Source organism: Centroberyx gerrardi, chromosome 2 (assembly GCF_048128805.1).
Source record: "Centroberyx gerrardi isolate f3 chromosome 2, fCenGer3.hap1.cur.20231027, whole genome shotgun sequence".
NCBI classification, from domain to species: Eukaryota; Metazoa; Chordata; class Actinopteri; order Beryciformes; family Berycidae; genus Centroberyx; species Centroberyx gerrardi.
The window spans coordinates 34,722,135-34,742,934 of NC_135998.1; the positions used below are offsets into that span (position 1 = coordinate 34,722,135).

General features: G+C 41.4%; 1 protein-coding gene across 2 annotated transcripts in view; it reads left to right on the plus strand.

Annotated features, from left to right (window-relative positions):
- The first annotated feature begins 7,647 nt into the window (after positions 1–7,647).
- vldlr (very low density lipoprotein receptor) overlaps positions 7,648–20,800 on the plus strand; it is an 82,506-nt gene continuing 69,353 nt past the window's right edge. For both annotated transcript variants that reach the window (XM_078288396.1, XM_078288399.1), the window contains exons 1-2: positions 7,648–7,768; positions 18,515–18,634. In XM_078288396.1, the coding sequence (XP_078144522.1) occupies positions 7,696–7,768; positions 18,515–18,634 (193 nt within the window). In that variant the 5' untranslated portion in view covers positions 7,648–7,695. The remainder of the gene's footprint in view (positions 7,769–18,514; positions 18,635–20,800) is intronic.

The window sequence follows — 20,800 nt, forward strand, 5'->3', positions numbered from 1 at the left end:
TCAGTAAGAAGCCAGACTCTCTCTCTGTACCAAACTGTTGTCTCTGTGGCCTTGCACAGGCAGCTACTTCTGACTGCAGTGTTACCGTGCTTATTGATTACCTCATATTTTCTGATCGGTGCCTCGTCTATTCCCTGCCTCTGTAGTGTCACATAAATTAGTCAGGAGTCGAGAGCTCCTCATCGAACTGACGAACGTTTTCTGTTCATTCTTGCATCTTGCTCTCCAAGGATCCTGGAAATACTGTTCAAATTCATTGTATTTCTTTCTACTCACCTAGTCTGTGTGTGTTTCTCCTTTCATACAATATACACCCTTTATTTTTTATTTTCATCTGAGTTTCATTTGAGCAGTGAGAGCAGACTGACCTCTGGCTATAAATCCAGAACTGCAGAAGCACATTAAAGGGAAAATCCACCTTCAAATATAAAAAAACAGCTATTGGAGAATGTAGATGTATCTTGTATTTCTGGGTCCATTTTTTTATTGTTTGGTGGGTTTTTCTTTCTTCCTGTGGATAACTGGCCAATCATAGACAGCCTGATGTCACCTCCAGATGTTTCCAGCAGCTACAACGGAGTTTGATATGAGAAAATGTTTCAGGATCTAAAACATCAGCGGTAAACGTCAGGTTTTGGTGTCAGTCCCTCAGAATCATCATGATTTTGCAGTTTTTTACAGTTTTTTTTTTACAGTTGTGTCTCGTTCACGTAACCTTTTTTTGCTGGGAACACAAAAAAATGTGGTGTTAACAAGTCGTATTCATTTAATGTATTTGTGTGAGATCAGGTTGACCCACAAGGTCTGGTGTTTTTATACTGATTGACCTAAAGGAGGCGCTATGATTAAAGGTCAAAGTTTCTAATTTTGAAAGGGTGTAACTGGTACATCATCACAAAAACTTGGAGGGAGAGGAAGCATCTTGTTAACAGTTGGCCCAAGGTGTGCTGTGTTTACTGTTGCCTTGTCAGGGTTTGTAAAACAAACATTTTGGACAAAACTTCCCATCCTGGCCTGGTATTGAATCCCGCCAGAACCTTCTCTCCCTCCTTCCCTCTCTCCCATCCTAACGCCTCAATAGAGAAAATAAAAAATCCTAAAAGGAGTGGACTACCCCGCTCTCCTTTCCAGAGAAACGAAGTCGCCCCTTTGGCTGCAAACGTCTTCAGATCTGGTCGTGATCAAACCTCTTCCAGCGGTGGAGAGATGAGATGGAGCTGTTTTGGTGTGAGGATGCTGGCAGCTGCAGGCTGTGTGTAATCCTCTCTTATAAGGGAACGCTTCTCCTCTGCTTGTTAAGATACAGAATCTGAGTTTTCCACGAGGAGACAAAAATAAATATATAAAAAAATAAATAAAAACTACCAGAGGCTGGTTTTTACAAAGCATCTGAGGCTCCAGTCGTTCAATTAATCTCACATCCGTCCTTGAAGAGTCTCAGTCTTTAACTTGTTTCTTGCTTTTCATCCTCTTCAGTGCAGCTAACTCACAGCATTAGAAAGCTGAATGTGTGTGTGAATGTGTGTGTGTGTGTATGTGTGTGTGTGTGTGTGTGTGTGTGTATATGTAGCGGTATGTACAGCCTACAGTTTAATGTATGTGTTGGACTGTTCCTCTGCGTTAAATGTGAGATCCTGTTGTATCTGTACCATACTGTATGTGTGTGTATGTAGCTGTCCATATTTCCCTGCACAAGAATCACTAAATTCATTGTAGTTGGAATATATATATTGATTTTTTTTTTTTAAATGTATGTACAGGTAATAAAGCAAGAATAACAGAGCATAATAACTGTATGAGGCACAATTAAAAGAAAGAAAAAGGAAATAAATTAAAAGCTGAGCTCACATTATCAGCAGAAGAATCTAAATAAAGACAGACACTAAATCTTTCCTTTAAGGTTTTTAATAAAGTTAGAGCCTACAGCATCAAATTCAGACTTTCTGAGTCTTTAACTATTCGTTACCTAGCAGTTCGCTCCTGATTTGTTCCTTACTCGTTCCTTGGTAGCTACTAAGATTTTGTGCTCCATATTGTAAAGTGTTACCAAAAAATCTTCTTACTCTTATCTTATTAGTATTACACCTTTAATGTGATAATTCTCTCTGCCAGTTGTGCAGCTGACTGTGAAGTGAAATAAAGATTCAAACATACTGGGGAAACTGTGGATCTTTGTTTCATCAGACGTCAGGTTCGAGCTGCAGCAGAGAGCGGGTTGGCCTGAGATCTGAGACTTGATGGGTTCGGGCTGCTGGACTCCTGGATCTCGCTCTCCAAGCTCGCAAGTGTTTATTTCCAAAAGTTGCATTTCATTACAGACTGGTTTTTAAATCTTTAGATCTGCAAAGAGCGCTGGATTATGGATTTGTTTCACGTAGCTCGGATGCTTCTTTCCCTGACACCCTCCTCTGTGTGTGTGTGTGTGTGTGTGTGTGTGTGTGTTTGGGGGTTGGAGGAGAGACAGAGTAGAAAAGAAAAATAGATACTGAGAGTCAGAGAGAAAGAAAGAGAGAGACTCCCACATACAGAGTGTACAGTTGTGTGTGTGTGTGTGTGTGTGTGTGTGTGTGTGTGTGTGTGTGTTTTCGGGGCTGTAAGAATCTGGGACAGATAAAGCCTTGGGGTGTATCAGCAGTCATCAGCCGTCACTGAAGACGAGACGTTCAATCCTCTGATAAGAAGTGTGAGAGTCTATGAAACCTGGCAGCACACAGCCTGCCGCAAAAACCACGGGCCTGGTGATCAGAATTTGGAAAAACAGCATCAGGCAGACGGGGGAAAAATATGAAAAACGAGACATGAGCGCTTACAAAATGATTGGCAGTAAACACAAAATCAACAACTTATGGCACTTGAAGAGATGGTAGTTTAAGTCGTTGGTTGATGAAATAACACTTTTATAGCCCGATCCTCCTTCCTTCAGAGTAAGGCTGGGTTGAAATCGATATCACGATAATCGATTTTTTTCGATATCCGATTGCCTAAATGTTTATAATTTTGAGATTAGAGTAGTTAGTCGCATGAGGTCTTTTACCCAACTCATGTCCAGTGTGAGGGGGGGATGTTTGGCCTTATGTGGGCTGCGTGACTTAGGACCTCTGGCCGGAGTATTATAAATTCTTGGTAATTTATGGTCAGTTCGTTTGGGACTGGTGGGCAGAACTCCTAGGGCATGTAGTGCAGTTGATTTTGTTTCATAATCAACAAGGGGGGAACTGCGGAAGAAAATTCAACATATGTATTAACAGCTGAACTGGGGTCACCTCAGGGAATGTAAGGTTTCATGATGTATGGTCACCTCACTGTAACCCTTGTGCCGTAACTTACTATGCCAGAGGTCTTGTTGTCAGAGTGGCTCCTGGATGTCTCCGAGATGTCATGTCTTGCTTATACTCTACTCTGGTGACCTGTTTTAATGTCAGCACATTCTGTACATCCTTGGAAGATACATAAAGGACTGGTTCAATCTCTTTCTCTTTGAAGAAGTGTATGCAGCCTCCTGCTGTGCGCATCTCTTCCTCTTGCAAGACTCTCCTTTCTATAAATATATATTCAAGAAAGACGAACCTCTGACTCCAGAGCATTTCTTCAACAGATATATATCACGATATAGCTCATGTATGCAAAACCACATGCTAAATAATCAAATTAATGTTCATCCCATTGAATCGAATGCTAATGTTAGGGTGTAAATAACATTCCTACCATACCTCATTTTATCAGAGTTTTTAAATAAAAATGTGCTTGTTATCATCAGTTCAGACAGCAGAATTGTGTGTCATGATATCCCAGAATCACCATATCATCTCTACATGATTCCACTGAAAGACGATAATATTGATTTATCACCCAGACATATTTTAGAGATATTGAGTGATGAGCTTCAGGTCATGATTTTCTTTTTCCATAAAGGATTGTTTGGAAATGAACTCTTCCTGTTGTTTCAGAGGTGGGAACCTTAAGCATCACAGTAATCCGTCAAATATTCTGGATTCATGTATCTTTAAACCGATGCATAAAGATGCAGAAGTTTCCAACACAAGGCAGAAAGCAGGAAAAGGGAAGAACCAATAAATGTTAAAACAACAACACTGGTCAAACTCCTGTAATTCATTAATTTTGAGACATATAATTACAATAAACAGAAGCCTGTCAGCCTCTACCAGCCTCTACTCTGCATCCTCCATTGTTTCTAGTGGATCTGGAGGGAAATCTGCTGGAAAGGAAGAGGGAGAAATAACTTCCAACATGTTGATCCTCTTCGGGGAGGGGGACGGGGGGACAGGAAGCAACGGGCCTGATGGGAAATGTAGTCTTAATGTGGAGAAACACTAGAACTAACAATACTACTGGAGTGAGATAGAGGAGAACAATCCATTCCAACATGGACTCACTGGTTTACAGGAATTAGACCAAGAGAGAAACATTAAAGAAGGGAGAGAAAGGCAGTTTGATTTGATGGGAGGGGCGAGGAGGGGCGGGACTGTTCAAAAATCTGACGGTTTTATTGGTTAGAAATGTATATTTGCTCCTCCTGGTGCAGCATGATGTCACCATGAAAGAGACTCTAATGGGAGTTCATTTCATGGGGACTTTAATTTGACAATGGCATGTTGATGTTTAAAAGCGCTACATGCAGCAGATTTAATAAGGCAGAAACACTAAACAAAAATTATCTCAAGCAATCTGCTGCTTCGGAAGTCTGCAGCGGGGCACCCAGGGGTGCAGCACCGCCACTCATTTACAGCAATCAGTGAATGTTTACATGCAAGTTGAAACTGGATTATAAAACCGCTATGAAAGTAGAGAAACTGCTGTAATGGATAATTGTTTATATATATACAGTATAGGCTATTTAAATGAATGAGCAGGTACAGAAGGTGTTCAGAGTGAACTGTGTGGGGATCAAACCTGTGACCTTTCTGTTACAGGACGGACTCTCTAACCACAGACATCCTGCCTCCTGCATACAAACACCACTCTGATGTTTCTTCTGCTGGAGGTGGAGCACAGTGTTGGCCAAGGTGGCTCAGGTTTAATTTCAAGTTCAAGTTTGGAGTTTAAATGTCAAACGTTTTTCTTGTCTGGCAGCTGTTTGTATAAGGTGAGGTTTAAAATAAAAAGTTAAAGTTAAAAGTTAAAAGTTTCATACCGAAACATCACATAAATGCACAAAAACACAAAACAAATGCGATGTCTAATGTGACCTGATGTACATTGTTCAATGAAAATATTAATGTGATGTAATAAAAATTACGTCAGTTAATAAGAGGTGGATAGGCTTGACCAGACCGCTATGAATCACCATGCAAATTCAAAAAGTGCTAAAGACTGAGATTCATGGAGGCTCCAGGCAATAAAATCCAGAAATCAATGGACCCAGTGCCATTAGAGAGATAAATATAGATAAAAAGGTTTGAATTTATTTGATTAAATTGTTAATTTTAGCAAGCGAACAAGTGGTGTGTTTTTCTAACGAGCGAGTAGCGAACAGCTGTAAAGCTAAATGGACACTTCTCACTCTCGTCTTAAACCACAACCTGTGTGTATCTTAAATGGCAAAGTTGAACTTGAACTTTTATTGAACTTGAATAAGTTTGGTCTAGACCGCAAAAACAGAAAATACTTGTCCTGGATCACAGTGGTGTTAGTCCTTAGTAGTTTTTAGATGGTCTTTAACGTTTTTAGGTCGTTTTTAGATGGTCTTTTGTAGATTTTAGGTCGTTTTTAGATTGTCTTTAACGTTTTTAGGTCGTTTTTAGATGGTCTTTGACAGTTTTTAGGTCGTTTTTAGATGGTCTTTAACGTTTTTAGGTCGTTTATAGATGGTCTTTGACAGTTTTTAGGTCGTTTTTAGATGGTCTTTGGTAGATTTTAGATGGTCTTTAACATTTTTAGGTCATTTTTAGATGGTCTTTGGTAGATTTTAGATGGTCTTTAACATTTTTAGGTCGTTTTTAGATCGTCTTTGACAGTTTTTAGGTCGTTTTTAGATCGTCTTTGACAGTTTTTAGGTCGTTTTTAGATCGTCTTTTTCATGTTTTTTCTTGCTGATGCTGAGTATAATGGACGTGATGTGACTGCATGTATGTTTGGGTCTTTATTACTGTGTGTTAAATTATCTGAGTCTGTCTTTATCATTGTCTGTGCACTATTGTTTTATTACTGACTTGTCTTGTTAGTTTTACAAAGCTACATCTCTGTTGCACCTTGAGCCTGGAGAAACCATATTGTGTCACTGTGTCCAGTCTGTGTATATTTGGATGTATATATGTAGATTTACAGCTGAGATGACAATAAAGCAGAACTTGAACTTGTTTTGTTCCAAACTGAGATACCCACCATTTTAAAAAAAATGACACCCACTCTCCCATATTGACTGCTGGCATGAAAGTGAAGCACATTATGGGTTAGTATTGAAGTTAGGAGTCATTTTAAGACATTTCCTTATATGAAATAGTTAAGTTTTTGAGGCCAGTATCATTTATGCTTTTGAAATATTGCCTAATGGTAGAAACTTGTGCAGCCCCAGTGATTGTCAGTCATGTGCCATCGTGATCCAGGAGTTCACAGGTTTTCACTCCAACCAAACACCGCAGCAGCTGATTTCACGGATTAGCTCCGCCCCTCTGACTGCAGGTGTGTTGATCAGTGAAATCACCTGCTGTCGTGTTTGGCTGGAATGAAAACCTGCAGACTGTCGGGTCACGATGGCACATGGAGACCAGTGACTGATGAAGCCCACGTGCCACTGTTCAAGAAAATGCTTATGAATACCTACTACTGTACTACCACAAATTCCATTACCATGACCACCCCTAAAATAACTAAAAACGAAAATAAATGAACTAAAAAAAAAAAAAAAAATTTAATTTGCCATTGTATAATAGCCTATAAATATTAATACTAATAATAATAATAATGAAAAAATCCCCAAATAGTTTAATAGCTAGTTAACAATAATAATAGCCTAATAATAATAATATTAGTAATAATAATAATATGACTAGCAATTTGTCATTTTTATCATTCTTATTATTAGTAGTATTATTGTTGTTATTATTATTATTATTAGTAGTAGTAGTAGTAGTAGTAGTAGTAGCCTAGTTGTAGTAGGCTATTATGTAGTAGGCTAGTATTTTTTATGTATTATTATCATTATTATTAATAACCTATATTCTTATTTATCCCACCAATCCTGTCCTTCCTCTTCTTATCGCAGTATGGGCAGTGAAGGGTTAACAATGTGCATAAGACGTGTTGAAGGAGGAAAAAACCCTCCGCTCTGACGGGCTCGGTGTAGCACCACTACCGGTCACCGAGCCGCTCGTTATCTTTCATTTTGGGACATGGATTTCAGCTCGAGGGCAGAGAACGGGAGCCCGAACGGCCACGGCGTGTAGGACGAGATAAAAAGGCGCGTGGTGTGCGGTGGTCGCCTCTGTTTTGCTGCTCCTTCTCTCTTGTAGCGCGTGCTGTGGGATCGGTGGCGTCGGCAGGAGCGTCTGTTTGGTGTGTGTGAGTGTGTGTGCGCGCGCGCGCGCGTGTGTGTGTGTATGTGTGGTTGCGCGTGAACCGGCAGAATCGAAGACCAGGCCAGCGCGAGCAAGCCAGCCAGCCAGCCAGCCAGTGAGCGAGCGAAGCCAGGCAGGCAGCAGCCCGAGCTCAGCTAACAACCGTCCGTTACGCTGCGAGATGGTCACGTCCGTACCGGGGATCTTTCTCCTACCGATGCTAATATGTCTTCAGCACTGCACTAACGTACACGGTAAGTCCGGTGTGTGTGTGTGTGAGAGAGAGAGAGAGTGTGAGTGTGAGTGTGAGTGTGTGTGTGTGTGTGTGTGTGTGTGGTGGGGCTGTTTGAAACACTACAATCACCGTTCACGGCGCTCGTTAACGTACGGTGAGGCTAGCATACAGCCCGGCTGTAGCCGTACACCTGTCTGTCTGCGCCTTGAAGGAATGGCCGTGCCTGGCTACACCTTGGGCTAGTCAACCTTGCACTCCCTTCAGCAAACACACGTGTATAATAACGGCGTTTTTTTTTGTTTTGATAGCGCGCTTGGTGTTTCGTTTGTGCTGTAGGTTTATTTAAAAGGAGTGTGTGGCTTTTAAACTGCCGTTTGGTTTAGGTGAACTAGCTTAGTGTTTCCCCAGACTGGGATGAAAGGAAAGGGATGGAGAGGCCCGGTTTGTCGGAGAATACAGTACAGCGCTGCTTTCCGCTGCCCATTCACGGCCAATTAGCCTCCAGCCAATTAATATCACCCTGAAATATACTACTAATATAACCCCGGTGTGGTGGGATATGTTGCGTCTATGCATGCCTCGGTTTTTCTGTTTTTGCATTCACTCGCAGTGTAGGATTCTCCTCTCCTGTCCCCAGCGGGTTGGTAATTTATTTATTTATTCTTGAAGTGGAAGCCGACAGAGGGGAGAGAGAGGGAGAAAGGAGGCTTCAGTGGATTGATATAGAGCAATAAAATTGACACACAGGAGCGTAGCAGCACCGCAGTCCCGGTAGGATGCGGGGAGGAGGGGGGGGGGGGCGAGGGGGGTGACCGGGGCCAATTACCGACCGCAGGTGACGCCGATGTAATTATGAGCGGAGTGGCCGCGGTTATTATTACCAATTGGTGATATTGGTCAACTGTGTGCGGATTGCAGGCAGGCTGCATTAGAAAACAGGAGAGAGAGGTTGACAGAGATGCTAACTGCTTCTCTTGCACAGATTTCAGAGGTTACAGTGTCTTGAATTCCCACCGTGGAAAATGGCCTTTGGAAACAGTGTCAAAACCAGTGCTTGTGCCCCCCCCCCTCCTCCTCCACACACAACACACACACACACACACACACACACACACACACACACACACACACACACACACACACATTGTATGAGCCTATTTGCTCGTGTATTGAACAAGACGTCACGCAGATTAGATGGCAGCAGCAACGCTGGCCTAATTAAAATGGATGTATTTCTCCTCCACGGTTACTGTGATACCATACTAGACCCAGATCCTAAGCTTGGAGAGGAAGGGGGGCGGGGGGTACTCACTGGGTGCGCTCGGTTCGTCGTCTTGAAGTGGGCGGGGTGGTGGATGGAGGGGGGCGGGAGGCTTCAGCGACAAGTGCACGGCGACCGTCTCTGTTACTGGGGCAAATTGTATTACCGTGACCTCCAGTGTGACAATTTATATAAAGCGTAATGGTCTGCTATTTTAGGAAGAGACCATTCACTGCAGCAGGCTGCACGTCTTGCTCCACGCCTTTCAATTCATGCTTATAAATCCCATTCTGAATCCTGTTTGATGGCTATTATGGCAATCAATCAGAATATTTCAAGCCCATGGCTTTACCAAAAATGAGAACTGTATCAAGATAATTACCTATTTTACATCATACAGACCTTTGATCAATACATTTGCATGTATTAAAATGAAAATAAGAAGGGGGGGATTGTTGAATTAAATAAATCCAAAGGGGAAAATGCATAAAGGAAAGAAAAAATACATTGGAATGTATCATAAACTGCAGCTTGGATCCACAGTAATGGAACAATTTAGCATTTTGTTCCCATACAAGCTGTAAAGGAAATGTCAGTAATTGGCTCTAGCTTTTTTTAAGTAGTAAGTTACATCAGCTTGTAATTATGCACCCATTTATTAACTATTAAAGTAAATGAAAGTAAATTTTCAATAGGCTAAACTACAGGAATCATTTTAGGAGTTTCATTCCGAAACGCTGTATATCAGTTTTGAGGAAAGAAAAATCACCACCTGATATTCAGTGTTCAATATTTCAGAAACGCAGATGACACTAAATGTATCTAATAGTAGCCCATACTTTTCTTTTTTCAGTTTGTGATGGTAGGCATAGGAATCAGTTTTTCCAACAAAATAAACTGGCGGAAAAGCTGACTGATATCTTCTTCACCCAAGTAGGCGGGTTGCACTTTTATGTTGGTCCTCAAATGCCTCTCTGTGGTTCGCACCAGCAGCGTCAGTGTGATTGTTTTTGATCAACAGAGGACTAAGCAGTTGCTGGGCGCCCGAGGCTTGCTTACTGTATACGTTCCCCCTCTCTCTCTCTCTCTCTCTCTCTCTCTCCAGCTACCACAGCATTAAATGTACATCGACAGCAAGCGGTAGGCCAGGCCGATGTGATGAGTAGGGAGTTTTACTGCCGACGTGAACTCAAGTTTCCCCCATGTAACAACTCATGATGATGGCTGGTATATAGGTCCTTCCTTTTTTAATCTATATGGACTTTGTGCTTTTGCAACACAGCTGTAGTGAAAGTCTGTTTCGGAAACTAAAAGCTAGTAGCAGTAGACCAGGCCGATGTGACTGGCTGGATGTTTTACTTACTGTCAACTCTGCTTGTGATTAATATAGCCTAGCTGTTTTGCTTATGTAATGATCATGGCCTCTTGACTGTTCATCATTTTTTTTTTTTTATTCGGGCTGGATGGATTTGATCTGGTAAATACAGGATGTAGCAAATAATGAGGTAAAAAAAAGTAGGAAAGAGCTGTATCCAAAAAGACTATTGGATCATGGATTAAAAAAATAAATGGTTATTGGTGTTTTTTGTTTTTGTGATATGGTTTTGATTTATTGACTTTGGAATGAACAGTGTTAGATTTTTTTTTATTTAATTTTTGTAAATGTGAAGGACGCAGAACAACAGACTGCACACCGTCTAAATCAGTGCTTTCAAACTTTTCCCCTGCTGATTTTTCTGGCTGTTCTATGAGCTTTTCTGACAAAACATACCCAAAGTTTATGGTTTGTAATTGGTAGCATATAGAGGCATTTTATTCAGCTTTACATTGCAGGTACCTGGGAAGATTTTGTTTGTTTTTTGCATATAGCCAAAGCCTTCTTTTTAGAAAATCTATCTTATAAATCTACTTGTGGGCCAAGCGAGGGGGACCAGTGTGACCTATGACAACATCTTGTCATTTCTTATAGGATCATAATGATTTTTTTTTTATATATATATTTGCCATTTGAAAAAAAGTGATATCCTAATGGTAATTGATAGCACCAAATTAAAACAAGCTATGGTACGTTTTAAAAGTTGGCAAGAAATGTAAGTCCTTGGTTGACAAAATAAGGCGACAACGATTGTAAAAGGCAGTCAAACTAACTCTTCTTGTTGAAATACCATCTTTAAACTGAATCAAGACCGGACACAGCTGGTTATGATGCTGTGACACGTAGACAGAGACAGAAATCATAATTTAAAAACTGAAGACTCGCCCTGAGCAAAACCTCTAGTTCTTGCTGGCATGAATGAAACTGGTAGCACAAAGTGGGGAATCGTTGGTGTAATGAAGGCGGGAAATTAACTTTTTTTTTCTCCTGGCCACATGTGACTGGTTTATGCCATAATGCACCATCCACTTTCACTATTTTACCAACCAACTAGATGTTTAGAAATAGGACAGTACTCCAAATAGCGGTTGGTTACCTGCCAAAATGGCCACTAGAGTAGACAGACCCAGCAGCTACAGCCAAACTTTGCCAGGATTTGCCTGGTGTTCATTTCAACACGACCTGAAATACACCTGTTTTGTTTGTCTTATGTTGTGTAACAGGTTTTATAGGATGAATCATAATGCTATAGGTCTATACACCATGAAATGTAGATCTCTTACAGTAGATCTCTTACAGTAGCTCATTATAGATCTAGTGTGCCGTGGCACAGTTTGATGACCTAAAATTATAAGACGCAACAAATTTTTAATTGGTCTAAACATTGTCTCTTGGAAGTCTAGATGATTGGTGCAGTCATAACAAGCTGCTGGCCAAGGTCCAAGTCGCATTAACGGTGGGGCGCTGTCTGATCAAAAGCTTGCTAAACTGTATTTCAATTAAATTAATGTAACATTTTTGTTTGGCACTGACTTTATTTATTTATTTATTTTAGACATTTGAGCAAAATCTCAGCGCCGCTGAGCTCATTTCACCGCATGGCAATGAGCCTCGCAAAATCAGTTGAGAACCACTTTATTGGATGAGTTTTTATCTTTTTTTTGTTTTGAAGAAGAGATTTTCTGGTATTTGGGGTTCTACCTTTCCTTGTTTTGTTTTTAGGAAAGATTTCGATCAGGGACAGAGTTTGCTTTCAGTTCACGAACCCAAATATCTATCTGTTTGTCAAGTTTAAAGGAGAAGCTTGTAGTCTGAGGAGGATATTTGGGCTTTTACAGGGCAATCTTATCAGGAGAATAAGGTTACATGCCACTTCCAGTGCGTGCGCACACACACATACACACACACACACAGTGGTGTATACAGTGTGTCCCTTATCAGTTGCTTAGCGCCTGTCACCTCTGCTCTCCTCTGAGATGGGTTTAGCATTAGCCACTTTTCCACATTTGCGTCACGTTGAGCATGCCTGGACTAGGGCCAGATCTAAATGTGACCTGCGTCTTGTACAATATGCCTTGTGGGCAAACGAGTTGTTTAATACCTGATTTCCTCAAGTGTGGGACTTAAAATAGGTCATGGCTTGGCTTCTGGTGGGTCCCCACATGGAGAGTGTCGAAATGCTTTCCTACCTGGTTTGAAAGTCTTAAGAACCCTTTGCTTTACTGTTTTTGTTTTTTCAGATTTCAAGGAAACAAAATGATGCATCATACTTCAGTTGGGGAAAAATGAGGAACAAAGGAGGATATGGCTTGTCGAATGTTGCCCAATGCCCACACTAAATGACAAAACCAGATTTTTGTAGACTCTGACTCTTGCTGATGGTTTTTGTGTAATACTACTCATTTGATTAGTGTTTTTATACGTATACTATTGTGGTAGGCATCGATTCAAGTCCCGCTAAACTCTTAGCTGTAGCGCCTCTTTTGTGTCACAGTTGTGAAACCATTATGTAACTATTTCACACATTCAGGCTTAGCAAACTTGAGCCCCTATCTCAAGAAGGATTTAGTGAATAAACAGACCTTAGTGGCCTTTTTTCCTTCAGAGATTACGTGCTACTTCACTTTTTCCTTCAGTGAATTTGTGATGAGCCTTTTGCCAGATATTTTTCTTCAGTGGTTGTGGTTAAGTGGACTCAGACATCCCGTTATTGTTCACTGAGGTTTTGATTCGTAATGTAATATTCAGAATGTCATTTTTACCACTGTGATTGTAAAAATACTGCACTCATTGGATCTGAAAAGTTAGCTTTGCTTTTCCCTTCCTTAGTTGGAGGCAGACACACGTTGATAATGGACTTGAGAGTACTGTCGGTTTATTTGAACCTAAATTGCATTTGTCAATTCTTTATCAAATAGCCTACTTTGTTTTGGGGACAAATGGAGAGACGTGAATTGTGCAAGAAGGCTAGCCCTCTTTGGCTCTGTAGTCTCCTATCTAGCCCTCTTTGGCTCTGTAGTCTCCTATCTAGCCCTCTTTGGCTCTGTAGTCTCCTATCTAGCCCTCTTTGGCTCTGTAGTCTCCTATCTAGCCCTCTTTGGCTCTGTAGTCCCCTAACTAGCCCTCTTTGGTTCTGTAGTCTCCTATCTAGCCCTCTTTGGCTCTGTAGTCCCCTAACTAGCCCTCTTTGGCCCTGTAGTCCCCTAACTGGCCTTGCAGTGCCCAGGCTATCCCTCTTTGGCCCTGTAGTCTCCTAACTATCCCGCTTTGGCTCTATAGTCCCCTAGCTAGCCCTCTTTGGCCCTGTAGTCCCCTAACTATCCCTCTTTGGCCCTGTAGTCCCCTGTAGTCCCCTAACTGGCCATGTAGTGCCCAGGTTAGCCCTCTTTGGCCCTGCTTTGGGGACCAGCCTAATGGCTAAGCCCTGGCTAGCTCTGCTTATTTGTTTAGTGGAAACCAAGCTCTTGTATTGTTACAGCTATTTCCAAACCCTCACACCTGTGTATTGGAAGGGCTGCAGACCAACATTTTTAGTTGGTGGCACCAATGTTTTGGTCTGGAGGATCCTTCACACAAAGTAATTGGGTTAATATGTTGTCTGTTTAAATATGGTGCCTGTTGAAATTAATGTTGCTGGGCCTGGAGTAACAGTGCTGTATCAGCTGGATAAATGGAGAGAATGTGCTACATGGCAGGCAGAATAAACTAGATTTTGGTTTGCCATTAGTCAGTGCTGGACTTTAAAGCAATGTCAAATTGTGAAGTGAATTCTTTAATTATTTATTTTAACCAAAAGGTCAATCAAAATAAATATAAAAAATGCAGAGACATGGCTGGGTGTTTGATAGCACTGCTGTGACAAAAAGGAAGAATTTCAGTGGCACTACTGGGGGGAAATTAGCTGCAAAATGCGATCAGACAGTTGCTTGATTTGTTGTTCCAGTCTGCCAACTCTCCAGTGCCTCCCATACATATAAACACATTGACCAGTCTGTGGCATATATTGGTGTAATTGTGTGTGTACACACAATCAACAACTTGAGAAACCAGTCACCGTATGTTCCAACTAAAGTTTTGGTTGACATGGCCCATCAGCAGCCAATCACATGCCCCTGTTAGCTGCATCTCTCACCTATTGATGCGACAGTATTGGTGCTATCAACTAGCTCTTATTGGACAGGAGACGGTAGTGTGGCGAACAGCCTGAACGCACAGCATGAGCTTTCTTGCTAAGAAAGATGAGTTTTTTTCCAGTGATGTAGATGCACTTGAAGAAATGGGTTTTCTGTGATCCCTTCATTGTGTGTGTGTGTGTGTGTCGTGATAAGAGGTAGGTATGCTGTGATCTCAACATGCTTTGAATGAGGTGTTTGAAATGGTAATGTGGGTCGGTGTACTTGGTATTCTGCAACAACACCGTTCTATAGCACGTCGGTGGTAATTTGGCTAAAGGTTAGGAAGGTTTGCTCTATCCGAAGATAAAGATAGATTTGACAGCTGTAGCTTGTAGGCGAAGGAAGCGGGTTTTCATTTAAACCAAACCCCACACCAGGTGATTTCAAGTTGAAGTCGTGCTTATCAGCTGCTCTAGTGTTTGGTTGCAGACTCTCGGCCCTCCATGGCACATGGTTTGCTCTCCCTGTACTACATTGTCAGTTGACTTTTTTTATTGGAAGTAGCTTTAAAAATGGATATTAAACAAAGGAATATCCAAGCATCTCTCAGCAAAGTTTGAACGAAGTGTTTGCCAAACACTAGTGACACTCAAATGTCTCTTGACATGCAAAAGCTTTCCATCCCCAAATTTTCCCTTTTTATGAGAGTCATTTCAGACTACCATGGTAAAGTGTGAGGCTGATTTTCATTTTATGACATGGTACTTTTCATAAAGAACTGATAGCGGCGTTGAAGGTTAGCCTATGTCCTTTCTTATACGCTCTTTCCTTGGTTATTGTGTGAGACTTCCCTAGGCTTGTGACCAGAAGGTTGAAGGTTTGAGTCCCTGGACCAACTGGGAAAATTTGACTAGGGAAAGTTAATGGGTAAGGCGGCAGCCACACTGATCCGTTGTGTCTGTCCGTCTCTGTTAATTTCAATTTATTTTCAATGATGGCTGCCTGTTGTTGGGACACGACTGATGATGCTCCGTCTGTCAGATTTCCATCCATTTTGACGGACAGGAAGTTCAACCCAGTTGAACCCAGCTACTGTCGAGGCACCCTTGAGCAAGGCACTCACTCACCCAGTTGTTCCAGTGGCATTTCTCTGTGGCTGATGGACTGTGATTGTACTGGGCAGCTCCCAGGTGTGACTGAAGCAGGGCAACGCTGAAAAAGGGCATGCAAGCTCAGCAAAATCCTACCCTGGATAAATAAAGCTTTAAAAAAAGGGCTGCATATATCGTGAGCAAGACATTTGAGATATGTAGGTGCTAATTTGGCTAATAGAGAAGCTGTACACAGGAAGTGGTGGGTGAACTGAAATGATAACAAAAGCTGCAAGTGCCAGCTAAAGCTCCATCCTTACTTAAATACCACAAGGTAATAACGTTACCTACCATTAAAGTTTTTTTTGGGGGGGGTTGCTTCCCCTGATCATGCATTCTTCTCACCTTTTTCACCCCTCACCAGTTTGCATCCCTGGTATTATCCTGTAGTATTCCCATGATGTCACATGCATTTCCTACCAACATGGTGCTTTACCATGTACACAGCTCATTGGCTTTGGCTGTCGTTTGATTATAATCACCTATTAATTTATTACAATCACCAGTTATTTTCCTACCAAGATGGCCATGTGGTGATGTAACATAATACTTTGAATTGGATGTCTCACATTTTGACAAACCCCTCTCAAGAGTTGAGCAGAGGAAACAGCATGTGACCTTTATGGAAAACTTGTTGACCTCTCGGCGGAGTAGCGGTGCAGCTGGGACTCGTCCGACCCGTCCGGGACATCTATCACTGTCCGCTCCGTTTGCCCACCTGGACTGGCACACAGTCCAGACTGGAGCCGGCGTCAAGGTCACCCAGCGTTATTTTAAGACCTCTATAGTCATTACCTCCAGCACAACCGCCTCACATCGCACTGCAAAAAAAACAAAGAATAAAACAAATCTGCCAGTGATTTGGGAATAATTGAACTTGTTTCCAGTGCAGTTTCACTTGTTTCAGGAGTTTGTTGAAATATGGCAGATCACACCACTTGTTTCAGTATAATGTCATTTGCTTCAGTGACATTAGAAATGAGTGAAGTTGTCATTATTAGCAGTTTTTCCATTTTTTGTTTATAAAAAAAAGAAAGAAAACACATTTAAAGCCTCAATACTAGATTACATGACGTCTTAAACTGACATTTTTTGCAGTGTGTAGATCAGTGGCTTCCCTCAGGGGAACCACATTTTCCATTTTTTTTTTTTTTCATCATGACCCAAATACTCTCATGGTGTATTGTGCTGGCTTATCTAACAAAATTTACACTTTTCTTCTGGAACCTAGTATTGAGTCTTAAAAATATATTTTTTCTCAAATGAAGAGACAATCTGCCAATGGGTTTGAGGAAAGATTTACTTGTTTCAGGAATGTTCTTTAACTCCCCAAAGTGATTTTGGTTCAATGTTTATTGTCCTATTTAGTGTCCTTCAGATGATGGTTGAACAGCTGTTGTGTTACCCAATAGACATTTTTAGGACAGTGAGGTTTAGCTCTCCACTGAAATATTGATGTCACTTCAGTTGCAATGCAAACACAGAATGTAAGCTTGGACATCTTCTGTGTGTGTGTGTGTGTGTGTGTGTGTGTCTTAAGTGCTGAAATGGAAAGTCAGCCTAGTCAGTTTCAGTGTGTTTGTCCTCCTTACGCTTTTCTCTTTCTGTCTTCTCTCCACTGAATTGAAGAAGTTTTAGTTGCGGTGTACCGATATGTTTTTTTTTTTTTTTTAAAACGAGTGCGAGTAATTTATTTTGACTAGTCTGGGATGGGAACAAACTCAGCACACTTTAATGTTTGTTTTCCATCTACCCTTTCTGTTTAATATGCAGGGAAATAATTAGGTTTGTGTTGTGTTTGACAAGTCACACAAAGGCTACCAGTAGTTACATGCCGAGAAAAAAGGCCGTGCAAAAGTCATTTGATGTATTTATCTAACAGAGCCAGTTAACATTTTAGATGGCGTATGCTGATTATACATTATACATACATTATGTAGTTAAATGCAGGAAAAGTCCTGATTTGCAGTGTCATGAAATTGGAGGGTTATTGGTTTTGACGTCAAACTCATATCAACTTGCTCCTTGGCTAACAAAGGCGACTACATGTTGGTTACAGAGAAGAAAAGAAGAAAGCCAAAGTATTGGTTTGCAGTCAATAATTTGAAGCATTTATCTTGCTTACTAACAAACAAGTTCATGTTTTAGACAGGGCCTGCTGATATTATAGTGTAGTGCTGAAGCAATTAGTCAATCGGTCAAAAATTAATTGGATATCATTTTGATAATCCATTAATTGTTTGTCATTTATTAAGTAAAAATACCAAACATTTGCTGGTTACAGCTTCACAAAAGCTAAGATTTGCAGTTTTTCTCAATTTCATATCATTATAAAATGATTATAAACTTTTTTTGGTTGCTGGTCAGATCAAGTAAGAAACGGGTAACTTGATGGGCATTTGTCATTATTTTTGACAATTTATAAACTGAATGATTGGTCGGTTAATCAAAAAAATAGTTGATAGATTAATCGATAATGTAAATAATCATTAGTTGCAGCCAGCCCTATTATATTGTTAATGTTTGCTAAAGTTATTACAATGTAATGGGTTAGGTGAAGCTCCCAAAAGTGCTGCTTCTGTTGAGCAGATGCCACTGTTGGACACTGTTTGGCATTGCTTTTCAATTGAAATAAACAAATTTTTGTTTTTTTTGGATGGCATTTTTTTTTTAGTCAAGGTGCTGGTATTCTTCTCTCAAGGCAGCCCGCTTTGACACTATAGCACTGTGGGGAAAACCCTGCTAAGACTAAACAACAAGCAAACACATGTAAACAAAACGGTAAATGATGATCATGCAAACGTATGGGAGCGTAATCACTTTAATTTCTCATCTTCCACTATCTCTCTGTCTTCCTGTCCAGGTACCAAGACAGAATGTGAGGCCAACCAGTTCCAGTGCGGTAACGGTCGCTGCATCCCGTCCGTCTGGCGGTGCGACGGAGATGAGGACTGCTCCGACGGCAGCGACGAGAACTCCTGCGGTACGAGACACGACACACACTCTCAGCAGACTCAACACTCCATATATACAGAGGCTTTTCGGTTGCTTCACACATTTACTAGCAACCACGTCCAATGTAGAAATGGCTGTACACAAAGAAAGTCTAAATCTCTTAACAAGCAGCTAGAAACAGAGAGCAGCTGAGTCAGCTTGTTGTGGTGTGGCTGTAGATCCATTCAGTAACGTTCTCAGTAAAAGTGAATAGTGTGATAAGGTGGATTTGGTTACTGTGACACAGTAAACTGTCTTGTCTTTAGCCCTAGTCTCTACTCCAAAACACTCTGAGTTGTAGCTTGAGAAGAGTCAGCTCAGTTAACCTGAACAAACTGTTAGCTAGCTAACTAGCCAGCAAACGCACTGATGTTAATGTGAACATGCTAACGCTAGCCGCTACTAGATACGTTAGCTAGTGTGCTAATCAGATGTGTTAACAACAAGACAGTGATGGTTAGCTGACCAGATACTATGGTTAGCTAGCTAACAAGCTGACATTATCTAAACACTAAATCAATCAGATGGATCAGTGATGAAATGATCAGTTCAGTCAGAAACAGACAGAAATTAACCGTCTGTTCAATTCTGTTGAGACGGACAAGTTGAACATTTAGAAACACAATCAGCTGTTTACAGCTACAGTTGCCCAAGAGCTGAAGACCTCCAATATGGCCGCCAGAGTGGGTTTTGCATCACCTGAAAGCCATTTATATAGTATGCATAGCTTTCTCTTTCTCTCTCACACACACACACTCACAGAAACATTGAGAATAATGCTGTATGTCAGTATATGCATACACCAATACACACACACACACACACACACACACACACACACACATAATGAAATTATACAATAGTCCGCTACACTCATGTACATTACATGCCTACAGCCTTTCTCATACATAAGAGTACACCCCATACACACCACAGTGTCTCTCTCACTCTTTCTCACCCTCACTCTCCTCCCACACACACACACAGATGTCACGCTACAGTTAGAGCAACTCTTGGCTAGCTTGGCCCCAACGGGAGCCTTCCCAGCATCCCTTGGGGCAGGATGACCTGGTGATGGGGAGGTTGCAGATAGAGCAGAGCTAAATATGGCTGTGATAGAGGTGTGTGTGTGTGTGTGTGTCTTGTCCAATACAATTTAGATCTTCTTTCTCCATTTTCTTTCTTCCTCATCCCCCCTTGTCTATCTGGGTCATGTGAGACTGGGAGGGAGGGAAGGAGCGAGAGAGATAGAGAGAACTGGAGGGAGGGATGAGAAAAGCAGAGGAAACTGATAATATGAGGGAGGGAAAAGGAGAGTTTGAAGGGAATAGGCGGAGAGGGAGAAGGCAGGCAAGGAAGGGAGGAGGACAGAAGAGGAAAAGTGGGTAGTTAAAGTAATAATCTGCGACATTGTCATATAAATAAATGTCAGTTTTTCTACACTATCTGATAACACAGTGATTCAACCTATATCCAGTTCATAAAGCTTCTCCACTGTCTGCTCTAAACAGTCGGTGTGTGGTAGCTCTTTCCTGGGAAAAATCCTCTGCCGCACAGGAAGTGATGCGTTGTACGTTTCCGGTTTGTTTGGAATCAACAGAAGAAGAAGAAGAACAGGGTAGTTAGCATGAGCAGCGATAGCCGCCATGGCTGAACAGACAAAGAGAAGAGAAACTCAAACTGCATCAACAGAAAATCCAAGGAAAAAGACGCCAAATATGCAAAAGCATTCATATGCAGGTTGAATCACTGTTGTTGTTAAATCAATCAGCAATAGAGAAGCAAAACAGATATTTTAGGCTATTTATATGAAAATTACATGGAATATTGCCTCAGTATGCACTAATGTAGAGGCAAGGGAGAAGAACAGTGGGAGGGAAGAAACAAAGCGTTTGCTAATGGTGACAATGAAATGTTGACGGGCTAAAACGGATTACCTGGCCATTTCATTACTAGGTAATCTCTCGCAATCGATTCTCTCTCTCTCTCTCCCTCTCTCCCCATCTCTCTCTGTCTCTCTCTCTGTCTCTCTCTCTCCATCTCTCTCTGTCTCTCTCTCTCTCTCCCTCTCTCCCCATCTCTCTCAGTCTCTCTCTCTCTCCCCATCTCTCTCTGTCTCTCTCTGTCTCTCTCTCTCTCCCCATCTCTCTCTGTC